The 18929-nt window shown below is 41.5% G+C and overlaps 2 protein-coding genes across 2 annotated transcripts in view; both read right to left on the bottom strand.

Moving 5' to 3' along the window:
- Positions 1–10921, bottom strand: part of STRN (striatin) — a gene marked incomplete at its 5' end in the record, with an annotated part of 68684 nt that extends 57763 nt beyond the window's left edge. Inside the window, one exon of the mRNA XM_082480205.1 lies at positions 10610–10921. Within this exon, the coding sequence (XP_082336331.1) occupies positions 10610–10921 (312 nt within the window). The remainder of the gene's footprint in view (positions 1–10609) is intronic.
- Positions 10922–14059: 3138 nt separating this feature from the next.
- Positions 14060–18929, bottom strand: part of HEATR5B (HEAT repeat containing 5B) — a gene marked incomplete at its 5' end in the record, with an annotated part of 59175 nt that continues 54305 nt past the window's right edge. The window contains 2 exons of the mRNA XM_082480171.1: positions 14060–14980; positions 16568–16781. Coding sequence (XP_082336297.1) covers positions 14676–14980; positions 16568–16781 — 519 coding nt within the window. The 3' untranslated portion in view covers positions 14060–14675. The remainder of the gene's footprint in view (positions 14981–16567; positions 16782–18929) is intronic.

Below are 18929 nucleotides of genomic sequence, written 5' to 3'. Positions count from 1 at the left end.
TCTTACTGATGCCTTCTAACTTTTCTTTTTCCTAGACTTCCAAGAAATCCTTGTGTTTATTACTGAAAAAGTATGCAGAATTCATGGCCCAAAAGCCGTCTCTCCAGCCCTACGCGAGCTTATTGCCAGAATCTTTCAAGGTTACTATACATACTTTAGAGATCAGTAGTTTTATTGGCAAATCAAGAAACAGACAAGTGCACCAGAGGGCTTCAGAATAATTTTACTCTCTCTCTGGAGGCTGCGCAGCTTCTAGCCTAGTTTGTTCATGCTTTTCTTTTGAGTGGCATCCTTATGTCCAATACTCATTACTTTTAAGAAATTCTGGCTCTGAAAATGGGAGTGCTTACATTTGGTCATTTTCATAGTACACAAAAAGTAAGGAGAACATTCCCCCTCTTTCCCACAGGATGTTAGCAACCCTTATCCCTCATTTATGTAAGTACTGGATAATTACAATTAAGTCAGCCTCAGTGGACAACAAAATGTCAGTTGTATGTGTAAGCTCAAATTTTATTTAAGAAATTCTCAATGATAATATTCAGGTTTATTTGTAATGCACATAAGGATAGCATTGAAATGATAACTAAAATTTTATAGTAACAATAATACGGTAACAGTCCGTATGCCATAAGCAGATTTCATTCTTTATAATGTTTGGCAATTAATGGAAAATATGCCAAGGAACCTAAATGTTCATACCGCAAATGAAAAAATTTGTAGTATAAATGAAAATTGAATAAACGTATACTCTGAGTTGAAATATCCAAAATGACAAATGATGACATCTAGCACTATTTTCTCAGTCTCTAGAACAAGTGATAACGTTAGAATCACCATTTCCGATTAAAGTATTTAGTCAATACCTGTGCAAGAGGTCTGGCTTGAAACATGATGAAAAGTATAACTGAACCGCACAACTAGTTTTCTTATAATTTGGCTATAAATGACAGAATATTATCAATAGGTTGAGACTGCACAGGCCGTTTCCCACAGTTGCAGCCTCAGCGCAAGTCAAACCTGAAGCCTCAGGGAGCAGGATACCAAAGGAGGATCGCTTCTGCTTTGAACGATCTGCAACACTGCTCTAAGGCTTGTGCTTTGGCCACTTCTGGGAAGGTTTGCCAAAAAATTTCAAGAATTCACAAATATGCCCAACAAACAGGTTCTGCGACAAATGACCTTCTAGCTAATAAGGTTAAAATGCATCCAGTTGTAAGCTAGTCACCACAAACCTCTAAAACGCCTACAGGGATCACGCAAAAATTCGTACTGTTCCTTGCCTCATGGGTGGGGCGCATCGTCTCCATAAAGCGCCCGGCCCCGGCAGCTCCGCAGAGAGGAATTAAGGAAGCGTCCGCCTCAAGCTTATTCCAGGCAAAGTGCTACAAGTTACTGTATTACAGCTCAACTGTTAAAATCAAGCGAGTCAGGAGGAAAAAAAAAAACAAAAAAAAACAAAAAAAAAACAAACTAAACCAGAGAATATTGGGAAGAAAGATGCCTGGAACAGTTATTTCAGCTACAATTGCACAGTCCGGTTGTGTTTGGTTTATTTTTTTTTTTCACTTTATCTCATTGAGGTTTTTAGTATTACCAACTGCAACAAAACTTAGGAGCTTCATGTGCATCCAGTCTAGATTAAAAGCACCGATCTTAACTATCCCATTTCTTTACCGAGAGATTTTAAAAACAACATTCATTCTTAAGTTAAAAAAAAATAAATATCTCATGTGCAACAATATTGTTGTTTTAAGAAATTCCCCAAAAGACTCTAAGGTCACATTACTGTGAAGTAGACAAAAGGGTGAGGCAATGTTTTAGGTAACACTGGGTTAGAAACAACATTTTTTTTAAATGTTGTTGACTTCCTAATACAGGCTTAGCAGCCATAACAATATAATGGAATCATTACATTGCATCTTAATAAATCTGGATTTTACCAGTGTTTTAAAAAGTAAACCGAAATTTACATTTCCTGGAATCGGCAACCACAACGACAAGGACGTTAAAAAGTATATACCTGCAGACCTTTTTAGGCTGATACATTGACATTACAGAAAAGCAAGAGATGAATAAAATATTTACCTTTAACAGAAAATGTTTGAAAAGAAACAATATTATGGCCGCTAAACAAATGATGTGTGTTTAGTATCAACTTCTATCAGTTCCTGAATTTTACAGCTATTTCAAGTTAAAATGTGATTTTTTTTTTTTAATTCTTAAGACTCAAGAACTATAAAAAGCCTTTCCGTTCTTTTCTTTAAAATATTTATCTTACTATTTTAAAGTAAACTTCACTTCAAATTTACGGGCACTTGAAATTCAATAGGCATCATTTGACAAAGTAAGAGCTACTAAGAAACGAAACTCTGTATATACTGCTTCCATAATTCAAGAGCAAGGTCTTCACAGGTTGAGAGGAAGAGAACAAGTGAGGGGAAAAACTGCAAGATTTGCAAAAAAACTGCAAATTGCAAAAAATAGGTAGCTGCTAAAATAACTAAAAACATATACAGATGAATCGGCCTCAAACAGTCGTTCTAACCAGTCCGCCGAGATCTGCCAGAAGGATTCTGCAGGCTGTTGGGGTGCTCAGTGTTTTAGATTACAGTTGGCTCACTGACAGGCTACATATTTAAGTATCTTTGTAAATACGTGTAGGTATGCCCGAGGCAGGGGGAAGGGGGGGGCGGGGGAGGGGCGAGAGCAGAAGAGATAAAAAACAGGTACAGGGGAGGCGGGGAGGGACATATCAGTGGTATAGTACAAACGGCAAACAATTTTTCAGGCATCACACTTCACATTGCAACACACCCCCACTAGCACTCGGTGCAAAGAGCGGCTAGGAAGCTTTTGTAAGCACCTGTAGCCATCTACAACACCACAAAACTGAAGTGGGGCCACAGGCTGAAATGAGTTGCAGGTCCCTGAGGAGTATTTCGCTTCGCCCCGCACAGAAGCGCTTCGCCCCATTTATCACCTGCACGCTCTCACTGGACGATAGCGCCCCATGGCACTAACACACAACACAATTTGCCACTGGCAAATTATTTTTGCTGGACTTGTCAGAGATGTCCTAAAACTGGCATCAGAGCTAAGCCCTGAAAAAATTAAACCATCCAAAAGAGATCAAAGATTTAGCTTATGGTAAAACAAGATGGTTGAAGAAGCCATTCACATCCATTCTTCACCTCTTTGAAAAGACTGTTTGAAAAGTAATTTCTTATCAGTGAATTCAAAACTCGTAATAGATCATCCAGAACCAAAAATGATTTAGTAATTTATTCCTGGCAATACCCTGATTACTAATTTAAGCATCTCAACCAACAGGAAGACTTTTCTTTCTGCAGTTTGAAGTGTTTTACTAGGCAGATCTCTGTTCAGACAGCCAGTCTTTCTTTTATCCACTCCTCAGTGCTGCCATTCACTGTTGTGACAACTGCAAACATCAAAATACTTGCTGAGTTAGCCAAGCAATATATATTCAGCTTATTTAATCTTTCTTCATAAGTAAAAATCTTCTGTAATCCTCCAGTCATTTGTATAGTACACTTACTTAAGTGGTGAGCATTAACTTTTTTTTTATCCTTTTGGTGCCAGGAGCATGCTCCACGTAGACTGATGTAAGGACATAAAGAGAGCAAGTTTTAAACGTGATGCAATTCTATAGGCAACACTGCAATGACAAGTCACAAAATAACTGCATAGTATGAGCTGCAGTCCAAATTGGAAGGAATTCTATTTGAGCATTTGCACTTGCTGTAGGAGAAAGGCAGAAATGCAGCAACAGCAGTCAGCACCAGGACTGATAAATAGACTCAGGGCCCACATTTAAACCCAGACAATGGAAGTGCGCAGGCTGAATGAATCACTTGGGGTACAGCAAGGCAAGGGAGAACAAATCTGGAGGAGATTTGTACATTTGGCTTGGGTAACAAAAAGAGGAGTGAACTGGACTTGACCACATGAGCATTTGCAAAGGCCATCAGCACTCTCCTGTTTCTCGCTGCTTCAGCCAGGAACAGCTACTCCTCGTACTCCAGCGTGCACCGCCACCCTGACCGACTGCAGCATCCACTGAAACACATACAAAAATAACTGATTTTGCTCTCACCTCCTGTTTACGAGCTTGGATATGAATAGTGTGCATGCCATTTTTGTTCCAATGCTTTTGTAATCCTGCCCTATGTGACTGCCCTAAAGGGAAACATATTCCTGGCTAAGAGGAGAAAAAAATGCAGTCTTTCCACGCTGCAATCTTTAATTAAACTTCTTTGTCACTGGGTTATTTTCAAAATATTCAATATTAGTTAGCATATAGCAAACTTTCCAAATAGGAAAAGAACATCTTCTAGATGAATCCATCTACAGGCCCATACAGAACAGGTCACTGATAAACAGAGCCTTTGTTTTCACATTTCAGAGTATTTGTATTTCTTGCGTATTGTCTGCAAAGCTTGGATCCTGGGTACTTTGAAAAGATTCAGAAGAGCTGTTTCAAGTATCTAAATGTTTCTCAGCACTTAAAAACAAAACATAACAATCCTTCATATATGTCTGAGTCAGTTCTTGCCACTTTTTGGGTAAGGAACTTAGACAGGAGGACTTGACAAAGCCTGTCAGCCTTGTGAAGCCAAATATGTGAGTAGGTTGCTGACCAATACCTATTTTCTCAGAGAACTGTGTACGGATATCAATTTTAGGTGAGGCTTGGCATTTGTAGAGCCTTACATCTTTTAGCATTAAATTAAGATGAACCAAAAGCCTCTTGAGATGCATGTGATCTTCCTTGGGGAATTTTACATAGCCTGTTCTAGAATTAGTAAGTAAAGTTTCAGTGTCTACTGAAATGTCCATAAAGGCTGAGTTATATTTGCAACTTCTTGTTCAAATAGCACAAAGTTACTTACCCCTAATGCAATAAAACTGACCCGAGCCAAGACCTTCGATAGAAAAATCTGAGCAGGAACATAGAGAAACCGATTTAAATTATAAACATGCACTAGTAAAGACTCATAGGATGCTTCACTATATGCTAACCTGACATCGAAAACCAAAGTTTTACACCTAGAATGTAACAGCTTACCTCATTTTTGGTGGATTCAACAATTCTATAGCAAATCATGACAATCCTCTACTTTTTTTAAGTGCAACTTTCTGTGAAAAGTGTTTGTAAGCTTTAAAGACCACTTGGAGATGTAACATTGCAAAACTCTCTCTCTGTTCACACCACGTCAATATGTACAGCAGCACTTTCGTAAAAGAGTTACGGCCATTGTAAAAGAGCTAGGGCCATTTAAGAAACACATTTTCATTACACTTAGACTAAATTACAGTTTTAACAGATTTGAGAAGAATGGGAAAATCTGATGCTGGGAAATGCTCAGATCATTTATGCAATTAAAAAAAAAAAAAAATCAACAGACTAGAAAAACCAGGTACAGACCTGCAAAGAACCAGTCTCATCAGTTTGTATTTACATTCTGCTTCTCTACAAAAGCTACACGTTTCTGTAATGCAGCTCTTTTGTCACTGAACATTTACTCCCACTAGTCCTCCCAGCTTAAATAGAACAAGCCATGACAGTTTATCAATGAGTATATAGGGATTAGCTGGCAATCATGCATATAAGCAAACAGGAAAGAAGAGTACAGAAGCTTCTCTTCTTTGCTTCGCATGAATTTGGCAACTAGAAAGTTTGCTAAAAAAACTTAGCAAAAGAAAGCCTATCTATCTGGTAGTCATCGAGACCCATCTTTCCCAACTAAACACGCCTCAGTATTGTGACCATGCCTTATTTTCTTCCGCCTTTCTCTTGATTTATCTGACATATTTGAAACAATAAAGTTGAAAATATTGTCCTTGTGGGGTGGAGAGGAATTTAATATCAATCACTGTTTTCTTTGTAATATCTGTCTTATGAGAAAAAATATTTTATCAAAGACTTTTACAGCACTTCTGCCAATTCATCTTTCACAGAGAATCTCAGAGATTTGACCCACATCACCATATTTGAAAATCTCATACAAAACTTCTTCAAACTGTACTTTATTTTCTACTTTATTGGTCAGACCAAATCCTTAGGAGTTTTCCATTAACTGAATAACTGATTTCATCAACACACTGCTCATTACTTTTTCTCTGAAAAGTATTTTCAGATTATCCAGTTAGCAGAATGATTTTTAACCAGAAACTTAATCCAATAAGAGGACCGTTATCTAAAAGCCAACAAACTGTAAATATCAACTATTTCTGATTCAAGTAACCAATGTCCTAAACCACACTATAAATAGCCACAGCCATCTGTTTGATTTGCCCCTTCTCCTCATTACTTTAACTTGTCTATCTCCAAGGGCACAATCTTACCACGAAGCGCGTCTGGTTTCACCGCCTGCCTCTTGCCTCAGAAAAGCAGCAGCAAGGGGGAAGATCACCATCCGTGACCCCCCCGGGCAGCTAACATCACTAAATCAGACTTCTATAACCAACCTCAAGTGCTTATCTATTATTTCCATCACATTCCTTCTATTACAGTTGTTCGCTATCATTTAACCACATTTTATGTCATTTCATTAACTCTTTCCTTATTATTATGGTGTTTTTGGTTTTCTTTTGGCACTGTCTTACAAGGAACATTTTTAACAAAGTTGTGGAAAGACAAACACATTGCACCCACTCATTCTCCATAATTTCCTTGCAAACCTTTTCAAAGTAAAGTTTACCTACCTAGGAAAAATAATTTTAACGTAACCTTATCAGGTCCCACTAGCCCAAAGCAGTCTACTACTCCAAAGAAACAGTTATCAGTTAGAAGAAACAAATACTTTAATAGTGAAGGGGACAAGAGCTAGAAAATTCCTTAGCAGGAGGACACAGGGTGTCTATACACACAGTTACATACAGCATAGCAGTTTGTTGCAATTTAGAACATTTGTGAAATGCGGAGAAATGCCAAAGTCTGCAAATCAGCATTTTTGCCAGAAAAATGTTTGTCAGAAGCAAAACTTTCCACAGCAACATATGCATTGCTTGCCGAGACAAAATTTCTAGTCAAAACAAAAGCCACACACACACACACCCCCTTCCAAGTACATCCAGCCCAGAAGAAGCAGAGCTCAACAGCTTTGTTGCTTGCTGGGACAAGGACCGGCATCGGCAGCACTCAGCTCCGCAGGGGTCCCAGCCACCGGGGCAGAGTCCCCATCGCTCTCCCCCAGGGGTGGCAGATGGCTAATTAAAAGGGAAATAACATCCACAACAAAATCACCCCCGACCAGCCAGAAGACGTACGGTTAAAGCAAGACACCAATAGGGAAGGCATTTCAAACCCTGCTTGCCTCAAGCAAAGACAGGAATTTCAGTGTCCCGCATTTGATCAAACTCTCAGCTATTTTGGGATGGGTTTGTCCAATACATAATGACAACTCTGAAATGCCCTGGAAACACAGTCCAGAAAAATGCAGAATGAAAAAAAACAACAACAAAAAAGGAGTTTAAAACTTCTGCAGAACAGGAAACCCTTTCTCGCCAACTCTCCCAAGCAGCTGCTAGAAGAACGGAAGAAAAGGAGAATCACTCACTTCTGAAGAGACAGAAAAATAAAAGATAATGCTCTAAAACAGTTTGTGAAGACTAAAATGAGGATTAATAACGTTAGTATTTATTCTTGTGAATTGCTTCACAGGGCATCATGAAAGTTTATTCTTAGGATAATCCTTCAATCTGCAGATGTCAAAGTACTGTAAACAGAAAGCAAGCATTAAAAGTGAAATATATAATTAGCAGATAAGCATCTAGGGGAATCCTGTATGAATCTGTTTTCATTCTGATTTAAACCACACAGCTTATTAATGATACTTGCATAGATCTAAACATTTATATCCTCTTTTGCCCTGAATGAGGAAGATTATATAATAGAGGCAACAATAATTTGAAAATTTCAAGAAAAATAATTAGAAAATCAGAGTAAACATGGATATTTGCCAGGGAAAGCAAAATCAAGGCACTTGATAGGAAGAGAAACCTCGGAAAGGCAGTACTAGACCAGTAACTAAGAATAGAGAGTAAGCTACCCGGGCCTGCCAACTCATATATGTTATAAACTCCAGGAAAGGGGGTGGGGGGGTGTCACCCAAACAAGCATTGCATAACGCAACAGAAAGGTATTCTACCTGAATATCACATTTAGCTCCACACAATTAATTACAAAGAAAAGAAAATAGAAAATAAAAGGAAGCCCAGAGGGGCTCACAGTGGGACTGACTTACAAGGTGTTTTCCAGAGAGTACAGCTTAACTAGCCAACAACTACAGAGCAGAAGCCAAGCACAGTAACACTGGGCATAAAGTATCTGAAGCATTTAAATATCATGGCAGGTAAGAAACTGGAGATAAAAGTAGTCTATGCTACATAACAAGGTGAATTGCAGATAAAATGTATGGGATACTAAGGTGACAACACAAAACAGGTTCTCTGCCACACAGCCTCCCAAGACAGGGGGTAATCTAACATTTAAATTTGCATTGAATGGAAGACTAGTAAAGTACAATCAGGAGCCCCGCATCTTTATTGAGAGAGAGACAAACTGCCCTACCTCAAATTTCCACCACTCTGTTAAACACTTCCAAATATATAGGCCAGCAAAAGGCTTCAGAAGAACAGAACCGGTTTTTAATTAACACAGCTCATTCTTCAGCTGTACATGTACAATTTCTAAAAGCCATCCTGCAGCTGCTGAACCCCTAACACAGACCTCTCACGGATCAAAGAATATTCAACTGCAAATGGTCACAGCAGAAGTAACGCCTGATGCTTATAGAGACAGCCAAGAATTTTGCACCTTTCTGAACATGACTCCGCAGCAGATAAATGCTGTTACAGCTCATGGCAATGCCAATCGCAGCTAATTATAACTTTATTGAGATGTTTTGGCAAGAGCCAAAGGCATTCAAGCAAACAACTTCTAATCGGGTTATATTCCCAGTTCTGCCACTAATAATGCATGACTTCGGCAAATACTTTAAATACTCTACTCCTTTCCTCCTCTCTCATCCATAACGCTTACCACACTTTTGAGGGATACCAGGGGGAGGAGGAATGACATACTAGCCTCTGTTGAAGGTCACTATAAAAGTGCAAAGTGTTATTACTATTAATGCATTGGCAGAATTTCTTAGGTCCTGTAAAACAGATTTTTTTTTTCTCCAAAGCAATCTTTGAGATCTATTATCAGCTACGAAAAAATGCCAAGATATTTATAAGACTCCACTGGATGTGTGACATGTGATGTTCTTCACATGACGTTCTTCTTATATGTAGCTAAGCTAGTTACTTTCTACATAGTATTTACTGGATACAGTGAATAGAAACATGATTCAGTTACTAATGAATTTTTCATTGAATCATTGAAGTTAAAATAAAAATTACTCTTCTGCCCTCATGACCACTTTCTTTAAATTCCTACAAGGGAATCCTCAGCAAAGTATGTCACATCTGGTACTCTTCTCCGAGCTATTGTTTAATGTTATCATAGAAAGCACAATTAAAAAGATGACTTCCCCACTAATTAAAAAAAAAACAAAAAAACAAAAAAACAAACACTAAACCAAAAACAGAGAAGTGGTTCGCGTTTCTAAAGAGGCTCAAGACTCTCTTGACAAAGACAGTACTTTCAAGGAAAGACACAGAAAGAAAAGGGATGGACAGGAAGCAAAAGACAAAGAAAGGAGACCTAAAAAGGAACCCGAGTAGACACTTTTCAATCTCAAACATGGGCAGCTGAGAACCAAACGGTGCGCTGCTGGTAACGTGGACAGCGCTAAGGTTTACAACAGAGATTTTCTTGTGAACAAAGCCAAAGAGGAACAACCACGAAGGCGGCATTATCGACCGTTATTAGAGTTGGTGTAACGTCCCCATCGCTGAAGTATCTGACGGCGCTGGCTCCGGGCCAGCAGCTCACAAGTTCCTTCAACCACAAGATCGCTATCAGTCCTTTAAGGCATTAATAAGCGTACCAACCCCACCGCTTTCCAACCGAAAACACTACTTAACGCGTCCCCCGGAACGCCAAAGGACCCGCAGCCGGTCCCACGGGCCTGGCCGAGGGGGGCCGAGGGCACAGAGGGGCTGCGGGCCAGGGCCGGGGGGGGGGGAGCCGCCGGCCGCGGAGGGGCAGCGGCAGAAGCGGCGGGGCAGTTTTTAAACAGTGCCGTATGAAACTGGTGACAAGTTTCGGCAGCCGGCCATGGAGAGGGCACCCGGAAAACTCTCCGGAGAGGCGGCGAGACCGGCGCGCGGGCGGGCCGGGGCCGCTCCCCTCAGGGCCGGCCGCCATGTCACGCCCCTCCGCCGGGCGGCGGCGGGGGGCGGCCGCTCTCTGAGGGGGGAGGGAAGTGGCCCGCGGCGGAGCCGGACGGCCGCTCCCTCACGGGGAAAGGGACAAGAGGGAAGCCGGGGGCAGCGGTTAGGGCGGCCGCTCCCCTCCGGCTGCGCAGGGCCGGGGAACCCCGGCCCTGCGCAGCCGGAGGGGAGCGGCCGCCCGAGCAGTGATGGCGGGGGGGGGGGGGGGGGGGGGGGGGGGGAAGAAGGAGGTCGCGGGTGTTACCTGCAACTCCGCCCGCTCCGCCTCCCACTCGGCGCGCTCCGCCTCGAAGCGGCCCCACTCGTGCTGCAGGAAATGCAGGATGCCCGGCACGCTGTACTGAGCCCGGGACGCCGACAACGGCGCGGCGGCTCCGGAGGCTGAGACCCCCCCGCCGCCGCCACCTCCTCCTCCTCCTGCTGCCGCTGCGGCGGCCGCTGCTGCCGCCGCCTCGCCCGGCTCCAGCCCCGGCCCGCCCGCCGGCGGTGGCAGAAGCAGGGCGTTATTATTGTTGTTGTTGCTGAAGAAAACGCCGGGCCCCGCTTGCTCGTCCATGGCCGGGCCGGGTCTGCAGCGCTCCCGCCGCCGCCGCCGCCAGCCGCCGCCCGCACCCAGCCGTGTCCCGGCAGCAGCAACAACCTGGGCGCGTCCCGCCCGCCGTCACCGCCTGACAGCCGCCCCCGCCGGCTGCTACGGCGGCCCGGGGGGGACAAGTCCAGAGAGCGATTCGCCCCGGCGCCTCCCGAGGCATTCTGGGAAATGTAGTTCCACCGCTGGGCGGCGGGGAGAGGCGGGAACGGTTCCCCCCAGTCGCCTTTTTCTCCTCCGCGCTGCCCCGTACTTCGAGGAACGACGCCACAGCGAGCGAGCCTCATCCCCGTGACGTGCCATCCCGGGGCAGAGACCGGCAAGCCGCGGCAGGGCAGCGCGGAGCGGCAGCACAGATTAACTGTAGGATTAACTGCACCTCAGCGCAGCATCTAAAAGGCTCCGGTGCACTGGCGGCCCACTCCGGGCGCACAAAACGGGCAGGTGTCTCCCAGCAGTTCCATAAACTTGGGTCAAGCTCTACCCTTCCACCCCCGGCTCCTTCGGCACTCAGTGTCAAAGCGCGGAATATTATAAAATCCATCCCAGGGCTGGGGGGGGGGGGGGGGGGGGGGAGGTTTTTAAAAGTCTTTAGAAATGCTGAGCAGGACATCAAGAGAACGTTTTTCAGGAATTACCGTGCTGTCTGGGAAAACAATACACTTCGAGGCTGTCAGCAGAGCCCCAGGCTGAGGGCACAAGCAGCAGGGCTCTCCCCCACCTCTCCCAGGGGCACAGGCAGCTCGGCAGGCTTTCCATCCTACCAGCACACCGACACCAGCAGCATGCTGCAGGCAGACAGACACACGGCTACCAACAGGCCTTACAGCAGGGCTAAGTGCTAGCTATGCATGAAAGATGGCACATGGCCACCAAGGTTGGGGTTGCCAGGGAGCCCCCCTCCCCATGCGCCAGGTGCACCCCGCTGCTCACCCCCACAGCCTTTCCTGTTTTCCCCTCCAAAAGTGCCCTCGCCCACTTCGTAACACTGGCCTCGGAGGTCAGAGCCGTGGCTGGTGGATGACTGCTCTTCAAGAGGGAAAGACAACTGGGAAATCCTGTAAGAGAACACGGCAGAGCAGAGGGGAACAGGAGAGAAAGCGCAGAAGAGCGAGTGCGCTCTGGGGGACCTCAGCGGGGAACCAGAGTAGAAGAACAAGGCTCACCCATGAAGGAAATGGCAGAGAGAGAGAGGAAAGACGTGAAGGGGAAACTGAGCAAACAAGCTTCATGAAAAAGCACATAAAAAAGGCTATCGACAAAGATGAAAAGGAGGGAGACAAAAACCAATAAGCACTACAGGCATGTCAAGTTATTTTGGGTTTTTTTAATCAAATGAAATTTGATGCCAAAATATTATGTAAAACCACATGGTTATACCTTTAGTATCAGGAGCAAGCAAAGGAGCAAATGAGGACTAGAAACGGGGGAAGGATGTACACAAATGAAAGTTGATCATGTCGTATACAGTCACACAGTATACAAAGAAAAAACTGTCCCTGCTCTGTCCCTCTATATCTACCTACTTCTCGCTTCCACTAACTTTTTTCTGTTTTTCTACAGACTTCTTGGTTATGCTTGATTACTACACTTCTCCTCCCCCCCCCCCCCCCTTTTCTGGGCTTTCAATCATCTTGTAAACTCAAGTCTAACCAAAACATAAAAGTGCTGAGATAAAAATTAAGGTAAATAAAACCCAATTATAGACAAAAAGTTTCCAACAAACATCAAAGTCATTAATTACTAGACTACCTGGGGGGAGGGAAAAGTTTCCTTAGTACTTTCTATCAAATGTTAAACAGGTTCAGAACTTCTCAGCAAAATAGCCTTGTAATGCTGGAAACGCTTATTAGAAAATGATATATTTTAATCAATTCAATTCCCACTACACATGCAAAGATGAAAAAAAGTAGTGAAATTACTTTCTTCCTCACGTACGGCATATTGTTTTTACTTCTGCATGAATCTTTACTCCCATAGGACAATGGAACAAGACTTGGAAATTAACATCTTTATGAAAAGAAACATTTGAAAGATTAGAGTATGCACCACTTATTGAGTCCTCACTTTAGTACTAAAATATTCACCGTGAAATAAAAGCTTTTCTGATTTTACGTTAAATATTTTGCATGCACCAAATACAATAGGGTAAAAGAGCATTGCCTTGCCCTCTGTTTTGCATAGGTACTCAAAGGGTTATATAAGGTCTTACAGGAAGAGAGACTAGGCAAGTGACTATGCAAAAATAGTGATCTACAAATATTTCAACCAACTATTAATCACATTCTGTTCTATTTAGTATCCCTTTGTTATATTTCGGTTGAAGTAGAAGCTTCTGAAATGTGCAGTTTTTACAGAGTATCCAGAAAAACATCAGAGATTAAACTCAAGAGGCCTAGCCGAGGCTTCTAGTTACGTGCTTCTCTCTACAAAGCAAAATATATAGAAAGATCCCTATAGAAGCCCATAAATTCAACAGCAGTGTCAAAAAATTCACGTCAGTCAGTCTTGCATACACAAGAAAATACATGGTTCTGCACTTCTGCCAATAGGAAGGGCGAGGTCTGGCAGCAGACAGACAATGGGAGTCACTGGCTCTGCGCTGTAAGGCTTGCACAGCACTTGGGCTCTGAGCTCTGAAATCTGCAGATCAGACTCACTCGGGTGTGAGGGGAGCCACGTGCTTTTCAAAAAAGAAAAGCCTGGTAGGGGAAGGAAAAACTGGAGGAGCCTGGCTCTCGCTTGTGTTCTGCTCCCTTAGTCAGTACAGGCGCAAAGCACTCTAGTAATTTGGCTCTGCAAACTTTATCAAGGACTACAGATAAGATATATCCAATGAGACCTCTTGCAGAAAGGTTAAATACCTAGGAATTTGGACAAAGAGCAGAGCACTGAATCATCACGTTCAACCAGTGTCTGGTAGAATAGGAAGACTGCTAATACACAGCACCTTACAGGGGCCAAAATCTACACCTACAGAAACGCAGACAGCAGGCAGTTCTCTTTATAAACTCAATTTCCAATGCATTCTTTAAAATTTATCTTAGAAGAGATAGGGGGTTTGATTCTTTGCATTCTTTATTAATTTTCAAGCATGGAAACGGATCTGAAAGAAATATACACCACATAAATAAGAACAACTCATTAAGACAGCATGCTTGATCGTTCACCTAGAGAAGGACTGAAAATTTTCAATTCTTTGTTGTTTTTTTCATGCAAGCTGAAATAATCTACAAGGTCTGACAATCCCCTTCCCTACTTTGTTTTTAAAAGAAAAAAAGTGCATATTTCTACACTTGAAATTCCCCATGGTACATGGTAAGTACTGCATAACAGTTTCCCCTCTTCCCTCCATCCGCACTGTGTCAGTGTGTTTGCAGATTGTAGGGTAACAATCACCAGATTTCAAAAACCACTCAAAGGTTTGGGGTAGCTTTTAAAAATAAATAAAACTATTTAGTCAGATAGAGATTTTTTTTTTTTGTGGATAATTTATAACACAAATTTATAAATATGATCACATTTGATTTCCTAAAAATCTATACAAATACAAGTAACACCACTTCCCTTGTAATGCATGGATTTCAAGTAATTACACAAAGCTCTATTAGACAGCCTTTCACATACAAATTACACAAAATTACAGACATATATGCAGTAACACATCAGGGATAATGTAATGCTTCTGACTACTTAATGGTCCAAAAATAATAAAAGTAATTCAAAAAAAGCTAGTTTTCAGTTTAATTGTTGGGGTGGAATGTACTGTGGGTGGTGGTTGCCTAGCAGCTGCTTTTGCTTTGCTGGCCTGACTTGCTCGGACTGCAGTTTCCAGACGTGTTTTTAATTCAGGTGCAGCTCCCATTACTGTCTTAAAAGCATGCGGGTAAAGTGGACCAATGTGCATTAGATTCTGAAGTGCAAATTCGTGAAGATCCTTAGATGCTGCACATGCAGAAGCAAAGGCATTTTCATTCAGTAAATAGGAGATCAGAGTGGGAACCAGAAGGGCAAGCAACTGGACTCCTAAAAGTAAAAGAAAAAGGAAAATGTAATAACCGTATTAGAGAAGAAAACAAAAGAAAAATAAATTTTATCAGTTACTAGACTGATAAGGGTAATTTTGTTTTCAGAATTGGCAATAAACATTGTAATTAACAAAAGATCAAATAAAAACCAACTAACATGTAGATTGTTTCCTGTCCTTTGGTCACTCAAACCTTTCTTACAAGGACTGTGTTTCAGACTTCTATTATTGTTCATCACAGTCATTTTGTTCCTGACACTTCTTTAAAGATACCTTTGCAACATCTGACTGCAGATCATTGATAAGAGATCATAAGATGCAGAGTGCCTATCATACTAAAGATTTCAAAACACTTTTCAGGCAGACAGAAACATTACTCAATTGAATCTGAATATCAGCCTCCCCAGTGAGCACAACAGAACTGCTATTAGTGTGCAAGCGTTCATGAAAAACACAGGGACAGTTATCTGTTATATTATTGCTCCATCCTGGAAGATGCCAATCCAAAAACTAGCACTGCAGCTATACTTGGGCTATCACAACCTAATGGGGCCACAGCCCAAAATGGCACAGGGATCAAAAGGGTTTATCTATAGAACAGAAAAAGAAGCTGAACTTAAGCAATACGGCTAGTTTTTGTATCTAGCAAGGATACAAGTATGCCTTTGAAATGTGTAACGTTAATTGTAAATTTTAAGCTCAAAGCACTTAAACATTAATGGTAACTCATTTATCTAAAATTTAGTAGGTTATCAGAGTATTAACGATTTTCCCCAAAAGGTTTTGACTAAATTCATACTCGTGGTGACTGTCTCCAGCCAGCAAAAATCAGATGTTTTGTTTCCTCATTCGCTTCAGTTACTCTCTCACTTTAAACGTTCGAAATAACTGTGCCAGAAGCAGAACGGGGCTCAAGAAAACATACATTCAGTGTTTTATCATCAATGAAGAGCAATACCAACAGGGAGTGGGGGGCAGGGGGGACACCACACAAAACCAACAGTAATATTTTTACAAGGAACTTTATCAGCATGTAAAGCCAATTGTCTGCAGAGCAAATCTTTAGAAAACACATTGTTTCAGTTAGCGAATAATTGAACTTTAACTATAAATACTGTATTCTATCTACTGAAGCAAACAGGAGGCTCCATCTACAATCAAGATATTCTGACCAGTACAATTCAATTTCTTGGGCTTTTTAGATAAGCTTTGTTGAGCTGGTAAAAGCAACCAGATAAAAGTGATGAGTCTGCTAAAACAGATAAAAGTTAACAATGGCAAAAAAAGTAAGTTTAAACAGTGTGAACTACTCATTTCCAAACAGAAGAACACAACACTCACTACTGCAGATCATGTTTAGCATTTTTTTTCTGCAGTCACCAGAAATGCAAAGGCTACAGCATCTCAATACCGTATGTGCTATCCGAGTCCATGTGGACAAAAGTTCTAGTACTGGAATTACAAAAGCATGTTGCACAGAGGTGGTCTATTTGTGACTATGCCATCAAGTTCCTAACTGCAAGATTTCTAACGCTCAATATTCTCTTTAAGCGTTACACATTTCTCTAGAAAAACTAAATACTTACTATTCTGCTCCTCACCAAGGGCAACCAATGTTTCAAGGACTTTAATTCCTTCCTGTACTGCTAACAGCTCCAGGTTGTTGTTTGGGCGGCTTCTTTCCACAGCTTTCAACTTCTCAACCATGATAGGGGCCAATGAATGAATGTATGGAGTTGAGAGGGCACGATTGGTGTGTTGGAACACAGAAAGCAGAAGCTGGTAACACTTGGCTTGAACCTAATCAAATCAAGATAAATAAATTGATTATCCTGAAAGTTATTTGTTAACGCAGGGAATTCTAATAAACTCAGTTATCTATGTATGTGAGATACATGTGATACCAACCAACCAACCAACCAAAAGACGACTAAAGGGGAAGGAAACATAATGAATAAGAGGAAAGCAGCAACACAGCACATCTGCTAAAATAATATTGGCCCGGTTTTCAATAAAAGGAAGGCCAGTTAGAAAGAACATGCAGGTACTAAGCAGTAGTAACAATATGAACTTGGATAAAATAATGGAATAGCTAGTGTCACAATTCAGTCAGAGGTCCACAGAGAACTACATCTTTAAGTCTCAGAACTACCAGCACTAACAGTAAATGTATCTGCAAAATCATGAAATGCTATTCCAATCTCAGAAGAGTAAAACAACCCATAAAAATGACTCAGATAGAGCAACAAGATCACTTTGATCTAACATGAGCCAAGGCCATAGCCAAAAGTGGCAGGCCTGTCCTTCCTTCTCATTCTCCATCTTGTGCTGGTAGTAGCATAGGAATATATATGTGTAGCTATATAGTGAGCTGGATCACAGAACCCTTTCCTTGTCTTCCTTGTATTTTTTTTTCCCCCCTCTCACTCTTTTTTCTGGAAAGCAGGGATTATTAAAGTCAGCGTTTGGGAAAATGACTCACTGATGGTCTTGTTTAGATGAACTTATGAAAGCATTTTATTTGGGTGTACAGAAAAATCTTCCTCCAAAATCCCACACAAATAACTCAGAACTTTTAAAAAGTTAAAGCCCCACAACAAATATGAGAATAAAACATTGCACATGCTTTCAAACTGCACTCAAGTCCAAACAGGATGAGTTATTGAGCACACGCTGAACAGAAACATTCTAGAGGAGCTATTATTGAACACAATGATCTGTGAGGAGATCTGGGGATGACCTGAAACAGATGTATAAATAAAAATATTGAATAAAAATGATAGCTAATGAAAACTAATAGTAGAAAAATACAAGTTATGCAGCTTAGGTCACTGTTAATTCACTAGCATACAGCTGCAAGTTTTCTATACAAATTAACTTTTAAGGCCTGAAGTAATAACACTGTTTCTAATACCATTTCTATGCTTTCTAACAGAGCTTCCCAGAAGAACATTTTATCCTAATGCCCTACTCAGCACCATTTTTGACCTGTTTCAATAAATTATTCCTCTGTCCCTCTGTACCACTCCAAATAATTCCCTTCCTCTGTCTACATTCCTTAAACTTTACTCCTTATTAGTTGTTAAGATTATTAGCCTTTGAAATAAGGTGTGAAAGTCTCTTTTCTTACATGCATGCATAATTCAAATAAGCATTTTACAACTGCATTTGACAGCAGAATTTCATCCAAGCTTCTTTTATTCCATCTACATAATATAAATCTTTTGACTATTCTGCATTTACAGAAGTCTACAAAAGCTCCTGTGAGGTAAAATCAGGGCTTCTTCAAAGCGTGTAAGGCACACTGTCCTGCAAAATTTACCCATTAGCATTGAGACAAGGGTCTCTCAACTAAGTTCACTTGTTGGGGCAAAATGAAATTGAGCTCCCCAGCCTTCTGATTATTACTATACATGATATCTAACCTTTCAGACTTTTGCAGGTCGTAATAGTTTCAAAAATACTCCTGTATTTCTTATGAGGCAGCGGTATTTCTTTAGAAGAGTTTTTTCCAAAATCTGTTCAATGCTTTTAGTACAATCAGTATAATGCTTTTATTACAAACAGCTCTCTAGTTACACAACGAATGTTTTACATTCAAAAAACTAGAATGAACACACAAGCATTACAGGGTATATGTTCTGCACATCAGCAAGAAGCGTGGACACAATCTGGCTGCTATCAAAGCATTCTCTGTGAATTACAAAAATAGTGGGCAGTTCTAGCTCACTGACAGCTTTCCAGTAGGGTGGTGGGCAAAGATGTACTTCTCTCTCTGTTCATGTGTTTATACAGAGCTGAGCCAGAGTATGACATAAAAGTTTCTGCTTAATACAACTAACATTTCCATTCATACACTAGAATTTTAAGTAGCTTTCCACCCCAAGTCAGGCTTCAGAACCAACTGAATTTTATGTCCATGCTGGAAAACGCCAGCCCTGCTGTAGA

The sequence above is a fragment of the Vanellus vanellus genome, assembly GCF_965231255.1.
Source record: "Vanellus vanellus genome assembly, chromosome: 3".
Lineage (NCBI taxonomy): Eukaryota > Metazoa > Chordata > Aves > Charadriiformes > Charadriidae > Vanellus > Vanellus vanellus.
Note: the sequence above shows the minus strand (reverse complement) of the source record. Positions and strands in the feature narration are given on the sequence as shown.